This window comes from Apium graveolens, chromosome 5, assembly GCF_009905375.1.
Source record: "Apium graveolens cultivar Ventura chromosome 5, ASM990537v1, whole genome shotgun sequence".
NCBI lineage: Eukaryota > Viridiplantae > Streptophyta > Magnoliopsida > Apiales > Apiaceae > Apium > Apium graveolens.
In genome coordinates this window covers 2,025,462-2,043,964 of record NC_133651.1, presented here as the reverse complement: position 1 = coordinate 2,043,964, position 18,503 = coordinate 2,025,462, and the positions used below count along the sequence as shown (strand labels likewise).

The window sequence follows — 18,503 nt, the reverse complement described above, 5'->3', positions numbered from 1 at the left end:
TCAAGAGTCACAACAAGCTCAGATTGATGATATTATGAAAAATCAAGCTTCTCAGCAATCTCAACTTAATGAAATCCAAGCCTCAGTGGAATTGCTCGTCTCTCTTCTCTTACCTGCTGATGCCAAAAAGGGGGAGAAAGTAATTAAGTCCAAATGCAAAACTGATAAGACACTGAAGGGGAAGGATGATGAAAAGGATGATCAAGGAAACCCTAGAATGGGTAGAGGTCATAGTCAAGGTAGAGGTCTCTCATCAAGAAAAGCTGAAATCACAAGTCACATGGCAAGTTCTGATACTGGAAAAAGAATTAGTTCTGCTGAATTAGTTCTGCTACTGGTAAAATGATAAGTTCTGATGAACTTTTAGATCTTGATGAAGAAATGTCAAGACAGTTATTTCTTCAGGAAAATCCAGGAATGGACTTGGAGAGTTTAATGGAAGAAGAAGCCAGACTTAAATCATTAAAAGTCAAGTCTAAATCTGAAGCTTCTGGTAAAAAAAACACTTTCAAAACTCAAAGGCATTGTGATAAAAGAAAGGACAAATACTGAAGCAACAATGGCTAAATCACAACCGCAGATAGATCCAAGATCCAAGGGTAAAGAAAAAGTTGGTGAACCTATCAAGGTTTATGTGCCTCCTGTGAATGAAGAAATTACTGATGAAAAGGATGATCTTGCTCTGACTTCAAGAAAAGTTTTTAAGACAACCTCTGACATGGCTCAAGTTGTTCAGAGTCAAGAGACAGTAAGTTCTGATATTTCGAAGAAGCAAGTAACCTCTGACATAGCTCAAGTTAACTTGATATCAGAAGATAAATCAAAGAAACTCCTACCAGGATTCACTAAAGTAAAACAGACTCAACCTTTGAAGACTGCTGCAAGTGGTTTTGAAGCAAGAGTGGTTACTGGAAAGGAAGCAAAAGATAAAAATGGATTGGGAAGTGTTGATGAAAGAAGAATACAGAACACTACCAATGATCCAACTTCCTTGAGTGAACCAGGTATTGGAGCAACTCCTGAGAGATTGAATCAACTGGAATCTGTACAAATGGTTTACCATACCTACTTGAAAGAACACGTCTTGTTGTACTTCATGACAGATGGTAGGGTTTATCATATAAGGCAAAATGCCATTCCATTGAAGTATTTTGAAGAACTGGAGCATGTACTATTCTTACTTCAAGTGAATGACAGATTAACAGAAAGTGCTGCAAACTATTTGAAGGATCAGATTCAGAGATAGAAAAGGCTTTATTCTGTTAAGTCTGACAGCACATATCTTCCAAAGTACAGAGATCACAAGGGTGATATAGTTGAAATGAAGCCCAACACTGCTAAGATTATAACTACCTTTCTGGGTTACAGGGCTGTGGAATTCAATATTGAGTCTGATAAGGCATATTTGATCAGACTGGATCAGGATATAAGAAAAACTAAGATTAATGATCTCAGGGCTGCAATCTTTCAAATTGGTGAAGATACTGCAGAACTTAAAGATGCTAAAAGGAGGATGATTGATGAACTCGAATATGCTGAGAGATGTTTGTTGAAGAACTATCTCAGAACAACTCCTGACATCAGAGAGATCAGAAGATGAAGCCAAGTCAAGATCTACAACTGCTTAAATTCTGATATTTGTATAGACTGAAGTTGTTATCAGAAGTTAAAGATTGGTAAAGTTTTAAGGACTGTAAGTTATAGTTATCTAGTCTAATTCTCATGCATTTGTACTTAATGTTTTTGACATCATCAAATATCTGTTAAACTTGTATATTATGCTAATTTGAAAGTTGGGGGAGATTGTTAGATATATTTGATAATGTCATGGCTAATATGATTTATGTTTAGTTTTCAGATCTTACTTAAACAGGATAAATCAGTACTTACTGGAAGTCAGGACTTAAGAATATCAGTACTTATATTATCAGGAGATAATCATCAGAAGATGGATATCAGAACTTAAGTACTGAAGGACGTTCAGATAAGGACAACAGCTGATTAAAGGAAAGAAGATCGAGACAAATATAAGAAGAGATATGCATGAAGAAGGAATTCTATGAAGAATAAAATACTTGGAAGAAAAGATATCTGATTGATATATTTTAGGAAGCAGAATTATATTTCATGTCAATTAGCAATTATCTTGTAACTGTGTAGTATATAAACACAGACATAGGATTTACACTATAAGTGTTATCATTACCGAAAATATTATTCATTATAACCCTAGCAGCTCTCGTGATATTTGTTCATCACTGAGAGGTAACAGTTGCATACTGTAACAGAGTTTATTGTTTCAATAAAGTTTGTTTTCTATTACTTGAGTTATTAAAGTTCGATTTGATTGTACTTTACATTGTATTCACCCCCTCTACAGTGTGTGTGTGTGACCTAACAAATTATATAAAGGAACAATCAAACACGGGTGTTTATTCTTACAAACACCAAGTAACAATTTGTCAAATAGTGCATTGATTTTGGGTGATGTACCGTTTAATAGTTAGTTTTATTAAATTTATATATGTGAGAATAAATTATAGAGAATTTTATTCTGAATCAAAGTGTTTCGGAATGGGAACTTTATCACGTTCCCCGAACACGTGACTCTGCAAATTAATAGACTGTATCCGAAAATCAATGAACGCAAATAAACTAGCATCACATGCAGCATACACACTAAACTCACTTACAAGAGTAGGTAAGATAGCTAACCTCTGCCGAATACCACCAAAATGAGGTCCTTGAGATGTCATAATATTATTCAAAACTTTCCTCAAAGAAGGATCAAACTGAACAGAAGTCTCAATAAAAAATTAGTGTGACTAAGTGCGTAAAGTATAGTTGAATTTAGTTAGTTTCAACAAAATCCTTTATAAACATAACATATGTGCTTATAGTTTCACCAAAAAGTCTAACACTGTCTCAGAGTCAATTAATATCAGACAAAAATAGGCTATCTTAAAAAATACGTGGGTCAATAACACCTTATCGATTTAATTAATTGGTAAACACCGTTATTTTTTTGACTATATTTATCGTTATACAGTATTATACATTTGCTGATTTTTTGAAAAAGATTATGCTCAGTTTGATACCGTATTGAAAAAGGTACTTACTGTGACGTCTGAATGGCCTGAATTTGGTGACCTTCAATGGAGGTCGGCAACTTTGCCTATTTGTTCAGGTGGCATGGGTGTGTATACTGCAGGAGACACTGAAATATTTGCATTTGTGCATTCTTGCATTCAATGTATTGACTTGCATGATCATATTTTACGAAGATGTGAGATGATTCCAATCGAATATCATTTTACTTTAGCACAAAAATCGCTGCAAATTGTGTTCTATGGTGTAGAATTGGTTAAATTATTTACTAAAGGGCATGTCCCCACCCCCGCTCTCACCCCCACCCCCAACCCCAAAACCAATGCACTATTTGGAATACCTTTACTTTAGTGGTATTTGCGAGAATTTACCTAATAATTTAATTTTTCAGAGAGACAAACTGCATCGCTAGCGCTTGAACTTGTTGGAAGCAAGCTACCTTCAATCAATCAATGAATGAGAAAGAACCGCCGACCGAAATATTTTCCGGTGCCTGGGAGCCACACATACTCAGGATTCCTTATTAGTCACGCAATAGATGGATTAAGACATCGTATGATGCGTATGGAGTATCAAATGTCATTACGGTACAGGCTCATTATTCCTTTATATTAAATGGAGTTCAGTATCCCTTGAGCACGTGTCGGATGGATGTATTTGGATAACACGATGTTCATTGTCAAAAAACAACCAGAGTTTAAATATCAACATAACTTGGTAAGAGATGTGCTATATGATTTATCATGAAGAGTTGGGATTCTAGCTAAAAAGGAAGCACGTGTTAACTTTCTTACTTTTCTCGGTGAAGTTAGATTAACTTTTAGACCAACGTTAATTTACATTTGGAATTGAGGAAAACATGCTTGTATTGATCCAATGGAAGTTTCTCATTTAAGTAAATTTAGAAACGGAGGAAAACATGTGTTCATTCATTTTACTTTTGGCACATTCGAATTTGCTTTTGACACATTTGTATTGTTGCTATTTGATACCGTTGAATTTCTTAGGAGAGTACCGAAAATTATGAATAAAAATGTTACGAACGCGATATGTTTTTTAAAGATAGGATTTGTTATTAAACGAGTTATTACGACACAATTTGGTTGCTTTATTAGCTTGTACACTTTGACTTTCTTTTATCCTTTATAAAAGTTAAAAATTAATGATTATCATCATATTTCAGATATAATCATATAAATAATAAGTTTTCCATAAATTTTTTTGGGGTTGTTATTCGGGAAATAAGTAAAAAAATTCTAAGACATTATCATTTTTTCTACTAGTTACCATACTTGTCTCTTGAGCATGACAAATTCAAATTGAACGGGGAAAAACGACCACAGTGGGAGTCGAACCCACGACCTTTTGATCCGAAGTCAAACGCGCTAATCCACTGCGCTATGCGGTCAGGTTTATTTACTTTTTCAATATTCATAATAGCATTATGAATATTGGTTCCACTGGTCAAGCTATAGCCTCAAAGAACACCTAGAATGTCAAGTGTACAAGTCTATTATCTTCAGTCTTCACCACTATTTTTCAAGAGTTTGAAGGAAGATGGAATTAAGCATGCTATCCAGCAAATAGAATTTATTTAGACCTCATTAGTAATGCAGCATTGCAGGTGGACTGTAAACCACAAACGGGCCGCTACAATTTTTGGATTTAGGCACATTACCGGTGTTTTCATCACGTAGAGGACCTTGCTCTAAGACCTTGAGTTTTTGACACGATTGGTTCCTTAGCATTTCGTTATCTCTTGCATAACAGAAAATCTTCTACTAACATAGGCACACATTCACACAACCAAATTCACTCAGATAAATATCTTTTTTATTAACTCAAGTCCTACTGAGGGAGCTCTCTTTAAACACATATACATAAGCTGCAAACTTTGAAATTTGTCAATATTAACAATCAATCCCATCAACTTTCAACAGATCCTGAATCATTTTCAGATGCCATTTCAGGCTCCGAGGCTCTGCACACTGAACTATAACGTCCCAGAATCATACGTTTTCCTCCACTTCCATTTTCAATCCATTAAATTCATAACAAAACTCTCACATCCTGAACCTGCCAAAAAAACAAACCAAAATATAAAACTGCGACCACAGTGGGAGTCGAACCCACGACCTTTTGATCCGAAGTCAAACGCGCTAATCCACTGCGCTATGCGGTCATATTGTTGACAATTTAGATTTCATTGGAAACAACCCCTAGCTCTGCTCTACACTGTCAAATTGTTTAGGATTTAAATTTAACTATAAATGAAACAATCTCTCAGCTTATGCTGTATCTTAGTTTGGTGTGTGAGCTTGTTCAATCTTACCTTCTAATATAATTAAGGTAAATGTAACGTAGGTGAGTAAGTACGTGATTTTTTTAAGTGGGCACTACAAGTCTGCGACATTGCTATGAACAAGGGAAAGAAACTAAGAAAAAACTGTCTACATTTTCGCAGAAACCTTAAATTTTCTTTCTTTAACTCACCTGGATGTCTGTTTCTCCAATCAAGCAATCGCCTTTCTCAACTAGCGCTATAAATTGTTTATGATCATCTGAGAAACCGTAAGGTCTCCAGCACACCGCAAATTATCCAGATCAGTAGAAGACACAGCTGCACATTCTTCATTTTCTATTAACCTATCCGGACATGAGATAATAATGAACATGTTACCTAGCAAATATAATGGACTGTAAACTCATTAACAATGCAGGTGGACTATAAACCATTTGTTAGCTACTAAATTACCTGTGTATTTCAAGATTCATTATCTCTTGCACAACAGAAGATCTTCCATTGGAATAAATACACAAACCTTTGAATTAATATGATCAATCTCATAACCAATCAGCATTGTAAATGCATCCTTTTAACTGTACAATAAATTTCAACACTACAATACACAAAAGACACAAGCTTTCAACAACTTAATCATAAACCAAATCCTCTCATTCATTCAATCATTAATATCATAAAATCATAAATCATCACATTTCCTACCTACACAAAAACTAATTAGGAAGCTGCCTCGAAACGAAAGTCGCAAACTTGGAAACCTCAGAATAACAATACTCAATCCCATTACTCCTCAACAACTCCTCAATCAAAACCTTAGCTTTTTCAGGCTCAAAACTCTCACACTCAACTTCATAACAAGTCCCAAAATCATACATTGTCTCATCAACTTCCAATTTCAAGCCTTTCCACTCATAAACCCTTCTCACATTCTTAAACCCTCCTAAACAAACCAACCCCTCAACCCCAAATTCCTCCTTGACCCTTTTCACAATTCTCAATGTATCTATCAACAACAGCTTCCCAGGATCATCCACACATGATCTTCCAATAAAACAATCAATAGGCTCTTCTTCTTCGAAAACCCGAAAAATCCCAGAAATGATTTGGGGCTTGGACTTAAGAGACACAATGCAGGTAGAATCTTGATTGTAGAATCTCAAACGAAACACAGAGAGGTTTGAAGTGAGTTCTTGATTAGGCCCATCAAAAAAGATGTTTTCTTGATGATGGGTTTGAGTGTGGAATTGAGAAAGGAGGGTTGTGAGGGTTTTGTGTGAGTGTGAGTTTTTGAGCCTCAGTTTTACTTCTACTTCTATTGGGTTTGAGGGGTTTTTGTTGTTGATGGTGGTGGTGAAATTTAGGGTTTTGAATTTGAGGAGTGGTGATTTGAGAGGTTTGAAGTGGATTGGGAAAAGGGGTGATTGGGAGAGTGATGGCATGATGGAGTGGTGGGTGAAGAGGGAGTGTTTGGTACAAACTTTGATCATGTTCTTGAGGATTTGAGGTGTTTGGAGATTTGGTCAAGATTAATGGACTCCCATCTTTTTAATCTTAATGGGTACTCCATATAAAAGCTTTTTTGGTTTTTTTAGAAGTAAATTATATGTTTTGACAAATTTCGGAGTGATTGGGCGTCGTAATTTAGAATCTCCATGGTTGTGTTATCTTATCATATTATGATTTAATGTGTTTATTTTGTATTTTTTTTTATGGGAAAACAGAGTCGAATTCAGAATCTCGATAGTTGCCTTATGTCGTTGCGTTATAATTTAATGTATATATTTTGTATTTTCAAGGGAAAAAAATATTGTGGCAAGGGTTTTTTTTCAGAATTTACACAAAATTTTTAAGAAATTTAGATTGAAGTGTAGTCCACTAGAGGCAGCCATACCAAACATCTCACTAGGAAATCATGCTTTAAAAAAACCACACCAGGCATCTTGTATAATTGCTAGAAAGCTAGTTTATTCTCATAAATTTTCTTCACAGTCCACTCTAGAGGGTATTTTTCAATGCTGAGGCATCATCTTCTTGGAGGAATCGAGAAAAAGTTGATAATGATCATGAAATGTTCTTGTATTCACTTTTACATCTCTAGCAATAAGCTGTGCCTGGTTCAGTTTTTTATCCAGAACTTCTGACAGACCAGTCCTGGTTCTTCCCTTCTGTTTAGGCTATACAGAGAATGCAGCAAATGATTGATATCAGCCAAAGCATATAGTAAGTGGTTTAAACTAGTCAACGAAGGCTTGGTGCAGTGGTTGGGCTCTTGTCCTCCTTGCGGGAGGTCAGGAGTTCGCCTTCTGGAAACATACACAAGTACAAAACGGACTGAAACATTACCTTGCAGGGGTTATATCTGGAGGGTTCTTGGCTCGATTTTTGTTCTGTTTCTTGATTTTGTACGAGAAGGGAGTGGCGAATAAACTGCAAGCGCATGTATATCTCATCCATCAACTTCTTCCTTTCTTCCAGGCCTTCCAGGAGTGCCTGTTCTGAGATTCCTGTGTTTTCTTCAAGAGCTTTCATTCTTCTGTCAAGTAGCTGCTTCATTTCACTGGCAGTCACTGTGGCCTTGACCTCGGAATATGAAATTTCTGCCATGTTATCAGAACTTGAAGCCCTTGAATCTGATGACATTTTTTCGTTAGAAGAGCTGCAAGCCTCTAAAGCATATCGACAAAAATCTAAAGACTCGGTCATTAGATCCGGTACATACACAACTTAAATTTCACAGGGCTAAAGAAAAATTGCAGTTTTGTCTGGGCCCTGGGACATGGAAGCAAATGATGTTTGCTTACCAGGTACTGCTGTCTGCTGCAGAGCCAGAACTTGTTTGTTTGGAAGAGTTTCTTTGCTTTTGTTGCAAGACATACAAATTCAATAAAACCGAGACTGAGCACAGTTACAGATAAACTTCCATGATGAAAGTAAATAACAGAAAAGTTTAACAGGTCAAAATTGCAGAAGATGTTAATACGTATTTGAGCCGTCTTTCCAAAATTAGCATGTTAGGCATTGCGATTTATGTCAGATGGTCTAAGCTTTAGCTTTGGCCTCTTCTGTTGTTGCATCTATCCCTTGCTATAGTTTTTGTGTTATACTGGTGGCAGAAAACTTGCATGCATTTTTTTCTAAGATTAATTAACCCACAAACACCGAGTTCTATGTTGAGTCTTGATAAGCTGGCAATTACTGAAATGCAAGGCTAAAGTGCCAGTTTTGGCAACAAGATACAAGCATTGACATGCATAACTGAAGGTACAAGATTGAACTGAGATCGTCGGTCTCAGCCAAAAACATCAACAACACACTATTGTGCATGAACAACATGCTAGTGAGTTACATTTAGAACAGTTGTAGCCTTGTAGGTAATGGATGTAAGCATGAGTTTATGTACATAAATCCACATAGCATATGTTGGTCGTTTATTGGGGTTTTTTCTTGATTTCTGTCGTAGAGAACTACATATATTCTGCTTAAGTTGGGAAATATCACAGGCTCAGGCTAGTTGAGACTTCCACCTCCATCTTCAAGCCCGGCTTGTTAAGAATCTGAAATGTACATTCAGCACAACATTAATATTAGAAAAATTCGCAGAATGAACACAAAGTAACCAATGACATTAAGCACAGACCAGGTATGACAAAGAGTCTCTAAGCGCTTAACTGCATATGATGTTCAATGTGTACACTTCAAAATTATCAAACAGATTATATTGCAGAGGCAGCCAAAAGAAATAAGCAGTCTATTACAGTTTAGTTCATCTTCCTGATGGTGTTTGTAAATTTTCTAATCTGAAAAAAAATCATTTAAGATCTTCTGTAGCAACCCGAGAAGGTATAAAAGGACCCTGTTGAACTCTAGGCGTACCTTAATGCAGTCATCCAGCAGTAACAAAGATTCCATTGTGTAACCAGCTTCCTGCAAGATCTTGCTCAAGACTGCCTACAATCAAAAACATAAATGCCGAAGAAATTATATCTTCTTTCGTCGGAAGTATCAAGATGATGCTACTGACAGAACAAGTCAAAATATAGTTCTCTAAACTCTATTCTAACCAATGTACCTCTCTTTGCTCATCTGACATAGATGGGCCAGTTAAATCTCGCAGCACCTCTTGTATGTCACTAAAAGTCACCTTATCATTATGCTCTGACTCGTACACTTTGAAGACAACTGAGGAAACAAGATACATTTTAAGTCAGCAATTGGACTCGATAATGAAGAAAGCACAAATCTTGAAGGATTAGAAACTACACAACTGTCTAAAGCAATCTAACGTGCCTGAGCAGCGTTAAGGTTGTATACCAGATTACGATGAAATTTGCTATTAGAAGCATAGATTCACTGCCCTATCAAACATGTTGTACCATTTCAGAGGACGATGAAAATAATAACCTTTGATCTTACAAATAACAAGTGCAGAACACCTAGGTATCACATAATTTGCATTAAAGGCTCATGATTCTTTGACTCTGAGAATTACTTTGTAAGGTATAAATTATAATGGTGAACGCGGTGATTTAGAATGCATATAAAACATACATTCGATTTTCTGATTCATGCTTGCTTTAGCACTGAAGGCTAGCAAGAAAGCCACAAAGTCCTTGAAGTTCAAACCATCAACCATCTTCAACAACCTCTGCAAATATTTACAATACAGTAGAGCAATCAGATTACTTGATAATCAGTTATTAACCAAATTATCGTCGTTTTTATGTAATAAAAATTAACCAACCTCGGAAAGAGGGTTAACTGAAAATTCAGTATGCAATAAAAACTCATCAGCTGAGATAAAACCCTTGCGATCCCCATCAAGCTGGCAAAATCTTTGATAAAGTGACACTATCTCCTGCTCCGTGACTACACATTATCGAGAAAAACTAAACATCAGCATCAAAATTCAGTTTAACTACGCAAATTCAAGAACTGCAGAAGCACTCACAGAGATTATTGCAGTGTTCTTGAACTTCTTGAATATCAGACTGAGTCAAGACTGATGATGAACTCCCCATTAGTACAGTCTTGTTCTATGATCCTAAAGAACATTTGATCTCAAAGTTGAATATGAACAGGGATTATAGAGGGACCATTCATTATATAATGTGTACTATTTGTCATCTTAATTGAACTGCTAAAACGTGACGTTCTTTAAGATGACAAGGAATCATTTCCCATGTCTATCTTCCAAACTCAAATCATTCATTCTATCCAAACTGATGTCTTGGAAGTGGCTATAGCCTCCTGTCCTGTAGGACCTCGTCGATCACTACGATAAAATTAAATATTTATCGATATTCTTTTTTGAATGAAAGAATCGTCGTTGATATTATAAATTTTGTGTCTTTGTCACAAGATAGAGACATTTTTGTCTAGCAATTATCTACAACTTTTTAAGAAACTATAAAAAAGTTTCCAGCAGTTAAAACTAGATACTAACAATTACACGAGGTGTTTGTTCTTTTCAACGAGATGTTCATGGCTTAGTTGTGCTCTAGCAGGACTTTACAGGTTTGAAAATCGTATAGGCGTTCGTGTAAGGAATCAAAACTCTAGTTCACTTGGTGGTTGGGAGGTCTGCAGAACTTCGTCCATGATCGTATGAAGATTCGGAACATAGCTTATAATACCCCCGTCAAGTTTAACTTGTTCACCTGGTGGTGCAATGGTGGCTACTTTGAACTAGTCGCGTTTAACTTGTTTACTAGGTGGTGCAATGGTGGTTACTATGCACAAGTCGCGTTTAACTTGTTTACTCGGTGGTGCAATAGTGGCTACCGTAACCTAATCGCGTTTAACTTGTTTACTGTGCACTAGTCGCGGTTAACTTGTTTACTCAATGGTGTAATGACAGCGAACTAGTCGTGTTTAACTTGATTTTGGTTTGTGCAAAAAACTTTGACTTGTGTAATATTTTGCAGCAAACCCGCCTCTGATCGCAGCCGTCATAATTTTCGGAAAAAAGTTTAAAACTAGAAAATAGTTTCACTTGTGACAAGTGCTAGAAATTTTTTCCGACAAATTTCCCCAAATAACAAGACACGGCCAATGCCACGTTTTGATGTGGGGCACATATGAATGGACACAGGATCCCATCTTATTATTAGAAAATTATCGATTACGAGTCGGTGGAAAGCATCGGTGGCACTTTCCGGTATAAAAATGCTCAATTACTCTACCCTTTCGGCACCTACTCCGTTAGTCCAATCAATGGTATTAGCTGCTACAACTACTATTGCCTGTGATGCAACAACAATAAGTTGAGCATTAATTTGCAGCTACCAAAGCTCGCTGACACATCTTTTTCAACAAAGACAGGAGATTTCATTACTCATTCCAGTCATTTGCACTAGCACACCAAGAATATCAAGATGAAACAGACTTAACGTACATATATGACCCATTTCTCCCTTTTCAGTAACAAGATTACGGCAATAAACAATGAAACAGAACTCGGAAGGGAAGAAACGATAAAATAAACCAAATGTCTAGTTCTCTACCATAAGGATACTTGATATTAGATGTTCTAAAAGCTATGAAGAAAACTAGTACACATGTTATCAATTCTAACCTTGCTAGTTCGATGAAGTGTGTCACCATTACTCGCCGTCGTTATCATCATCATCATCAAAAATATTGCTTGCTGACCACGGACTAACTCGAAACATTTTTTTGGGAAGAGAACAGTTTTTGAAAAGAAGAAAAGACTACAGAACAAAAATTACTACTACAGCGGAAAAGGAAGTCCAGCGTAACCCTCCTGGTGTGTTGTGTTCCGCTTGTATATTTTCTTTAAAAGATCTTGAAAAGCACGCCGCCGTGAGTAGCAAAGAAGGGGGCAAATACAAGGGACTCAACGGCCATGAGCTTGATAAGGATATTGAGTGATGGGCCTGAAGTGTCCTTTAGCGGGTCCCCAATGGTGTCACCAATAACAGCAGCTTTGTGTGGATCAGAACCCTTTGGTCCAAGGGTCCTGGCGTGTTCAGAGGCCCCAGCCTAACAGAAATTACAGAATTTTGATCATCAAATGAAATAATAATAAATGCCCAACAGAAATAACAAAATTTTGATCATCAAGATAAAATAATAAAAAATTAAAGCACTAACTTGACACGTTCAAATAAACTTTTATTTACCTCGATGTATTTCTTAGCATTGTCCCAGGCACCACCTGTGTTGGATGCAGATATTGCTATCTGTTGGCAAAAAGTTCAAATAATTAACTACAATTTCTAGTGTCCGGATTTGAAAAACAGACTCGCAGTGATCTAGCAAGAAAATCTACGGATCCAGCATTCCAAAGGGTTAAAAATAAAATAATTTTTGGACATGCAGATAATTCATTCTATCCTAATTCTGGCTAGTAAAAATTACCTGAACACCGGAAACAAGAGAACCAGCAAGAACACCAGAAAGGGTCTCCACTCCAAATAGGATTCCAACAATGAGGGGTGTAAGCATCACAAGGGCACCAGGAGGAATCATTTCCTTGAGAGACGCATCAGTTGAGATCTTAACACAGGTTGCGTAATCAGGCTTGGCAGTGCCTTCCATGAGACCTGGAATGGTGTTGAATTGTCTGCGGACCTCCTCCACCATCTTCAAAGCTGCACTACCCACACTCTTCATGGTCATGGCAGAAAACCAGTAAGGAAGCATGGCACCAACGAGCAAGCCAATGAAGACCTTTGGGGTCAATACATCAACTGTTGTGATTGATGCACGACTTACATAGGCACCAAAAAGTGCTAATGAAACAAGGGCAGCAGATCCGATGGCAAATCCCTGCGAGAAAGTAACTTGTGATTAATAAATGCGGGATAATGTAAGGTCCAGGATTCAAGCCTCTTGGCAGAGGCATGTGTGAGTGTCGGTAATTAAATTTCTGAATAAGATCATTTCAAGAAAACAAAATAATATATAATAATAAGCACAGAATAATAAATAGCAGCAGAGTTTGGACTTTGGAGTAAATAATAGGTCTCAGATATCCGAAACTAGATCAATGCATGGGTAAGAAGAGATTGTAGTGCTCTCAGATAGAAATAGAAAATTTAATAATCTAACGATTACAGCATGCATTATAATAAAAATATGGAAGAACTTACAACACTCTGTCTAATTGCATATGTATAGAGATAAGAAGTAAAGTAACTATGTAGGAAGAGAGGATCATTGTACCTTTCCAATGGCAGCAGTGGTGTTCCCAGCAGCATCAAGGGCATCAGTCCTTTCGCGAATCCTGTGACTCATGCCTGCCATCTCAGCTATGCCTCCGGCATTATCACTGATAGGACCATATGCATCAATAGCCAGTCCAGTGGCAATTGTACTCAGCATACCAAGTGCAGCCACGGCAATACCATACATGGCAGCAAAGCTAAAACTAACAAAAATACTGACTGCAATGGCAAAAATGGGAATAATCACAGATTTGTATCCTAGTGCAAGGCCAAAAATAACATTCGTTGCAGCTCCAGTCCTGCAGGAATCAGCTACATCTTGCACAGGGCTGCCATGAGAAGAAAAATCAATTCAGATATACAAGGAAATGATAGCAAATTTGACATATAAATTTGCATAGCATTATTTTATCAAAAATTGGACAATTACCTGTAAGCATTGCTCGTGTAGTACTCAGTAACAAAACCAATAATAAGCCCTGCCCAGAGACCAACGCACACACACAAAAACAACTGCCTGAAAACACAAGTTAAAAAAATTATCAAGTTTAAGCTAGTCTCAATTGTATATGAGAAACTTGAAAAACAAGATTTATAATGATATCACAATCACGATAACGGAGGATGAAAGCAAAGCTTACCAGTTCGTTACTACTTTCTGAGTTCCAAAGTTGAAAATGGTGAAGGATGTTGGTAGTGCAATCCAGCTAACAATTGCAACTCCAACAGTCATGAGGACTGTAGAGATGATAAGCTGCTTCTTCAGTGCTGGTTCAATTTCGCTAACAGCTTTGATTTCGAAAAAATCAGTGGCAAAAAGGGTAGTTATCAAGCAAACAAGGATTCCCATGGAACTAATAAGTAAGGGATAACACATTGCAGTGAACTCGTGATTGATGCCAAAAGAGGAAATAGAAGCAACAACAAGGGCAGCACAAGATGACTCGGCATACGAGCCAAAAAGATCGGAACCCATTCCTGCAATATCACCAACATTATCTCCAACATTATCTGCAATAACCTGCATACATACCATACAGACAGATCAGTTATAATTTGTTTATTTCTATAATTCCACATATCAAAGAATCTATTTTCCAGGAAAGTTTATAATTTATAAGCTTACAGCTGGATTTCTTGGGTCATCTTCTGGAATGTTCCTCTCAACTTTTCCAACAAGGTCGGCACCAACATCGGCAGCCTTAGTGTAGATACCACCACCAACTCTTCCAAATAATGCCATAGAGGACCCCCCAAGCCCATATCCTGTAATTGCTTCGAAAAGGCCTTCCCAGTCATCACCATAATACATCTTGAAGAGATTTATGATAATATATAGAACTAAAAGACCATTGGCTGCGAGAAGGAATCCCATAACTGCTCCAGACCTAAATGCTGTAATAAAAGCTTTGCCAACACCTTTTCTTGCTTCCAAGGTGGTCCTTGCATTTGCATATGTAGCAATTTTCATTCCAAGAAAACCAGAAACAATAGAAGTAATAGCACCAAGCAAAAATGATATGGTGCTAAAGACAGCAGTGGCAAGGGCTGGCTTGCAAGTCTTGGATTTATCGTAAGTACATGCTTGACTCTTTGTGCTGAAGCCCTCAACAGACCCCAGGAAGAGGAAAATGAGAATTGCAAAAGCAACCATGAAAACACTAACATACTGATATTCAGTGTACAAAAAGGATGTCGCACCTGTAAAATGAATGCCGGCCAAAGATTAACAGTTAGTAGAGAGAACCCTAAAAGGTGGACCACATGTCCTAGAAACAAGATTAAGGTAATAGGAAAGTATCACAAAATTAAAGTCCAAATCAGAAACAATCAAAAGAGTATGACCAAGCTTATCAGGACACAATCTACTATTAAATGCATTTACAATTTTCTTAACATTTTTCTGGAAAATTTACAACTTCGCCACATATAATACACAGTTCTTATTAATCATGTAATGCTACAGTATGCCTCCTACAATCACACATACAAGTTGACAGTCGACACAGAGTAATAATTACCAGCCATGCAATTATGGACATCGGAACGGATAGGCAAAAACAGCAAAAAATTATAATTACCTCAGCACCCCATTTAACAATTAGATAGATACACAACTTCTGATAACAGAACACATAAATAGAAAGATTATGAACCACTAGCTAAGTGATAATTACTTAAATATAAACCAAGAGTTACTGTCTACTAGCACTAATCTCCACGTGGAGGCCATGTGCAAGGAGATTTGTATAATCAATCACTAATAATAAAATACATTAATAGAACTTTTTCGATACAAATGAAGGATAAAAGCTCCCCCAGATATAGCCATAAGAGGGTACTCTGTAATGTATATAATATTTAAACAATGTTCCCTTCCCAATAACCAGGTAATAACAATTTAAAAAAGACCATTAAAAGACAATTCCCATTCAACCAAAAATGCTTTCTTTTTTCAAAAAGACACCAGATCTGCCACATATCGAAACACAATCGAAACAAAACCCTAAATCCTAAAACCCTAGAAACCCAATGCCCGCAAACCAAAGAAAAACAAACTAAATCAAGTTCAAATCACATCCTCCTATCACTCTCACACCAAACCCAAACACTAAATCAACAGTAAAACACAAAGATTAGAGCTTTAACACTACAACATAACTATAAATCAAATCTTTAATTATCCAATACAAAAACAAAACAAAATCAAATCTTTATCAACAAGCAGATAAAAATATGCAAACTTTTATGCTACACCATAACTAAAAATCAAATCTTTAATCATCCCAATATATAAACATCAAATCTTCACTAACTAGCCGATACAAAGATGCAAACTTTTACACTACACCATAACTAAAAATCAAATCTTTAACCAACCCAATACATAAAAATCAAATCTTTACTATCTTAGCACATATAAAGATGAAAACTTTATTAGCAAAATCAAATAAACAAACAAAACCAACATGATTTAAACACTCATTCTTATAAAATTAAACCCTTTATTTAATTTTTTATATATACACTGTTTTATCAACCAACTACAAGATCTGAAAAATTAAAACAAACACATAAAGATAAACATATGAAAACACAACAGATCTGAGATAAAATAAAAGAGATCTAAAAGATTAAAAAAGGGACCTTCAGAAATAGCGCTTTGAATTTCAGCACACTTAGCAACAACATTGTGGTCATTAATGCCTTCTTCTTCTTCAATCAAGAAATCATTATAGCCGTTCTTGTTATTCTTCGGCGCCGACTGATTTTCCGGCGAGAGTTTGACCTGAGAAACTAAAACCCACTGGACTAACGAGAAGATAATTCCGACGAGTGCACACACCGGAATAATAATCTCCGTCGCCAGATCTGAAAGTAGAGGCAACGCCATTGTGTTTACAATCTCGCCGGAGAGAGAGAGAGAGAGAGAGAGAGAGAGAGAGAGAGAGAGAGAGAGAGAGAGAGAGAGAGAGAGAGAGAGAGAGAGAGAGAGAGAGAGAGAGAGAGAGAGAGAGAGAGAGAGAGAGAAATCTCGCCGGAGAGATAAGTGAGAGAGAGAGAGAGGGTTTAGAGAAACGAGGCAGTGTTTATATAATGGTGAGGCTGAGGTACAGAGGATAAGATGATGTGGTGGGGAGGGATGTAGTGTGGGTGGGAGTATTGGTGTTACGGTGGAGACTAGTGTTTGACACGTAGGATTTGAGTAATTTTTGGGATTTTATGGTTGCGATGAGATGTGATTAATTTTGGATATTAGAAATTATTGCGATTTTCTCGTGATAAGAAGATTTAATTTTTGTTTATACACGATAATAACGTTTGGGGTCCACTTATCGTCTGTTTTTTGTAAGATTCTGTGTTTGAGTACCCACTAATTTCCTTTTTTATATTCTTTTTGTGATAATTATGTAAATGATTATTATGTTTCCTAATTTTTCGGTATGTGCATAAAGAAAAGTGAAAACTATTTGTCCCATTTTTTCCGTATTTTCCTTTGAAAAATGGCTATCCAAAATTTAATATTTTTTATGATACGCATTTGGTAAATGTGTATCTCGATAGTAATACCCAAACTGCGAATAGGTATCTTTAGTAATTTTCTGACACATCCAATTCTCAAATGCGTATTACACTTATCCAATTAAAAAATACGTAACTAAAACGTTATTTTCAGCCATATCTTTTGAAAATGGGTATTTTCAACAATTTCACCCAAAAAATGGGTATTTTCCACCATCACCCTTTTCCTTTCACGTGCCTATCAATCCTTTCATATTTAATATATATATATATATATATATATATATTTCATGCTATAAAAATTTAACGATACTAACCATTTTTTCCGATATAACCTTATAATATATTAAATTTTAATGGGTGTCATCATTTTAATTCCTTTTTTTTTTGCTTTTTTCGCTAATTTATATTTCGCTTAATTTTAAAATCCAACTCAATGCAAAAACTTGGGTGGGACGGGTTAACGTCTAAAATTTTATATACAACATTAACTTCGTTTTGTATTCTAGAATATATATTTTTTTCACAACTTTAAAATTCATTAACTTCAAATAAACTTAGTCGGGACAAATATTCGACAGACTATGAAATCAAGTTAAAAATAAATAAATGAGCTAAATAATTAGATATTTTATTTCCAAATTGCTTAACATACAAAATACAAATATTTTTTAAACTAAAAATGAATTTGATGGCCTTCCGAGCAATTCGACCTACATCAACTTTCGATATTTTTACTGAAAACAACATTATCACAATTTAGGTTCACATACTTAATTAAATTTAAATATAGTATAGTGTCTTGTTATTTCAGTTGTACTGATTAATATCGGAGAGTAGGGTTGTGCATTCGGTTAAAACCGAACCGAGCTGAACTT

General features: G+C 36.1%; 3 protein-coding genes and 2 non-coding genes across 6 annotated transcripts; all 5 read right to left on the bottom strand.

Moving 5' to 3' along the window:
* Positions 1 to 4,442: 4,442 nt before the first annotated feature.
* On the bottom strand, positions 4,443 to 4,516 carry TRNAR-UCG (transfer RNA arginine (anticodon UCG)). Its single transcript has one exon. It is a non-coding gene; the product is annotated as a tRNA-Arg (tRNA).
* Positions 4,517 to 5,216: 700 nt separating this feature from the next.
* TRNAR-UCG (transfer RNA arginine (anticodon UCG)) lies at positions 5,217 to 5,290 on the bottom strand. The gene has a single exon. It is a non-coding gene; the product is annotated as a tRNA-Arg (tRNA).
* Positions 5,291 to 6,042: 752 nt separating this feature from the next.
* Positions 6,043 to 6,969, bottom strand: LOC141723358 (triphosphate tunnel metalloenzyme 3-like). The gene has a single exon (XM_074525146.1). It carries the CDS (start codon positions 6,898 to 6,900, stop codon positions 6,127 to 6,129), a length of 774 nt encoding a protein of 257 aa, XP_074381247.1. The 5' UTR covers positions 6,901 to 6,969; the 3' UTR covers positions 6,043 to 6,126.
* A 1,653-nt stretch (positions 6,970 to 8,622) lies between these two features.
* LOC141661924 (uncharacterized) lies at positions 8,623 to 11,727 on the bottom strand. Of its 2 annotated transcripts, XM_074468952.1 has the most exons (7): positions 10,362 to 11,727; positions 10,155 to 10,279; positions 9,962 to 10,058; positions 9,483 to 9,592; positions 9,287 to 9,361; positions 9,051 to 9,106; positions 8,623 to 8,967 (listed from the first exon to the last, which is right to left on the bottom strand). In XM_074468952.1, exons 1-6 carry the CDS (start codon positions 10,429 to 10,431, stop codon positions 9,095 to 9,097), a joined length of 489 nt encoding a protein of 162 aa, XP_074325053.1. In that variant the 5' UTR covers positions 10,432 to 11,727; the 3' UTR covers positions 8,623 to 8,967; positions 9,051 to 9,094. The 2 variants fall into 2 exon arrangements, with proteins under 2 accessions (XP_074325053.1, XP_074325052.1); XM_074468951.1 differs by lacking the exon at positions 9,051 to 9,106.
* A 145-nt stretch (positions 11,728 to 11,872) lies between these two features.
* LOC141661923 (pyrophosphate-energized vacuolar membrane proton pump) lies at positions 11,873 to 17,092 on the bottom strand. Its single transcript, XM_074468950.1, has 8 exons — positions 16,750 to 17,092; positions 14,729 to 15,303; positions 14,244 to 14,623; positions 14,033 to 14,119; positions 13,601 to 13,931; positions 12,794 to 13,204; positions 12,556 to 12,615; positions 11,873 to 12,415 (listed from the first exon to the last, which is right to left on the bottom strand). The coding sequence occupies exons 1-8, from the start codon at positions 16,994 to 16,996 to the stop codon at positions 12,209 to 12,211; spliced, it is 2,298 nt and encodes a 765-aa protein (XP_074325051.1). The 5' UTR covers positions 16,997 to 17,092; the 3' UTR covers positions 11,873 to 12,208.
* Between the last annotated feature and the right edge of the window lie 1,411 nt (positions 17,093 to 18,503).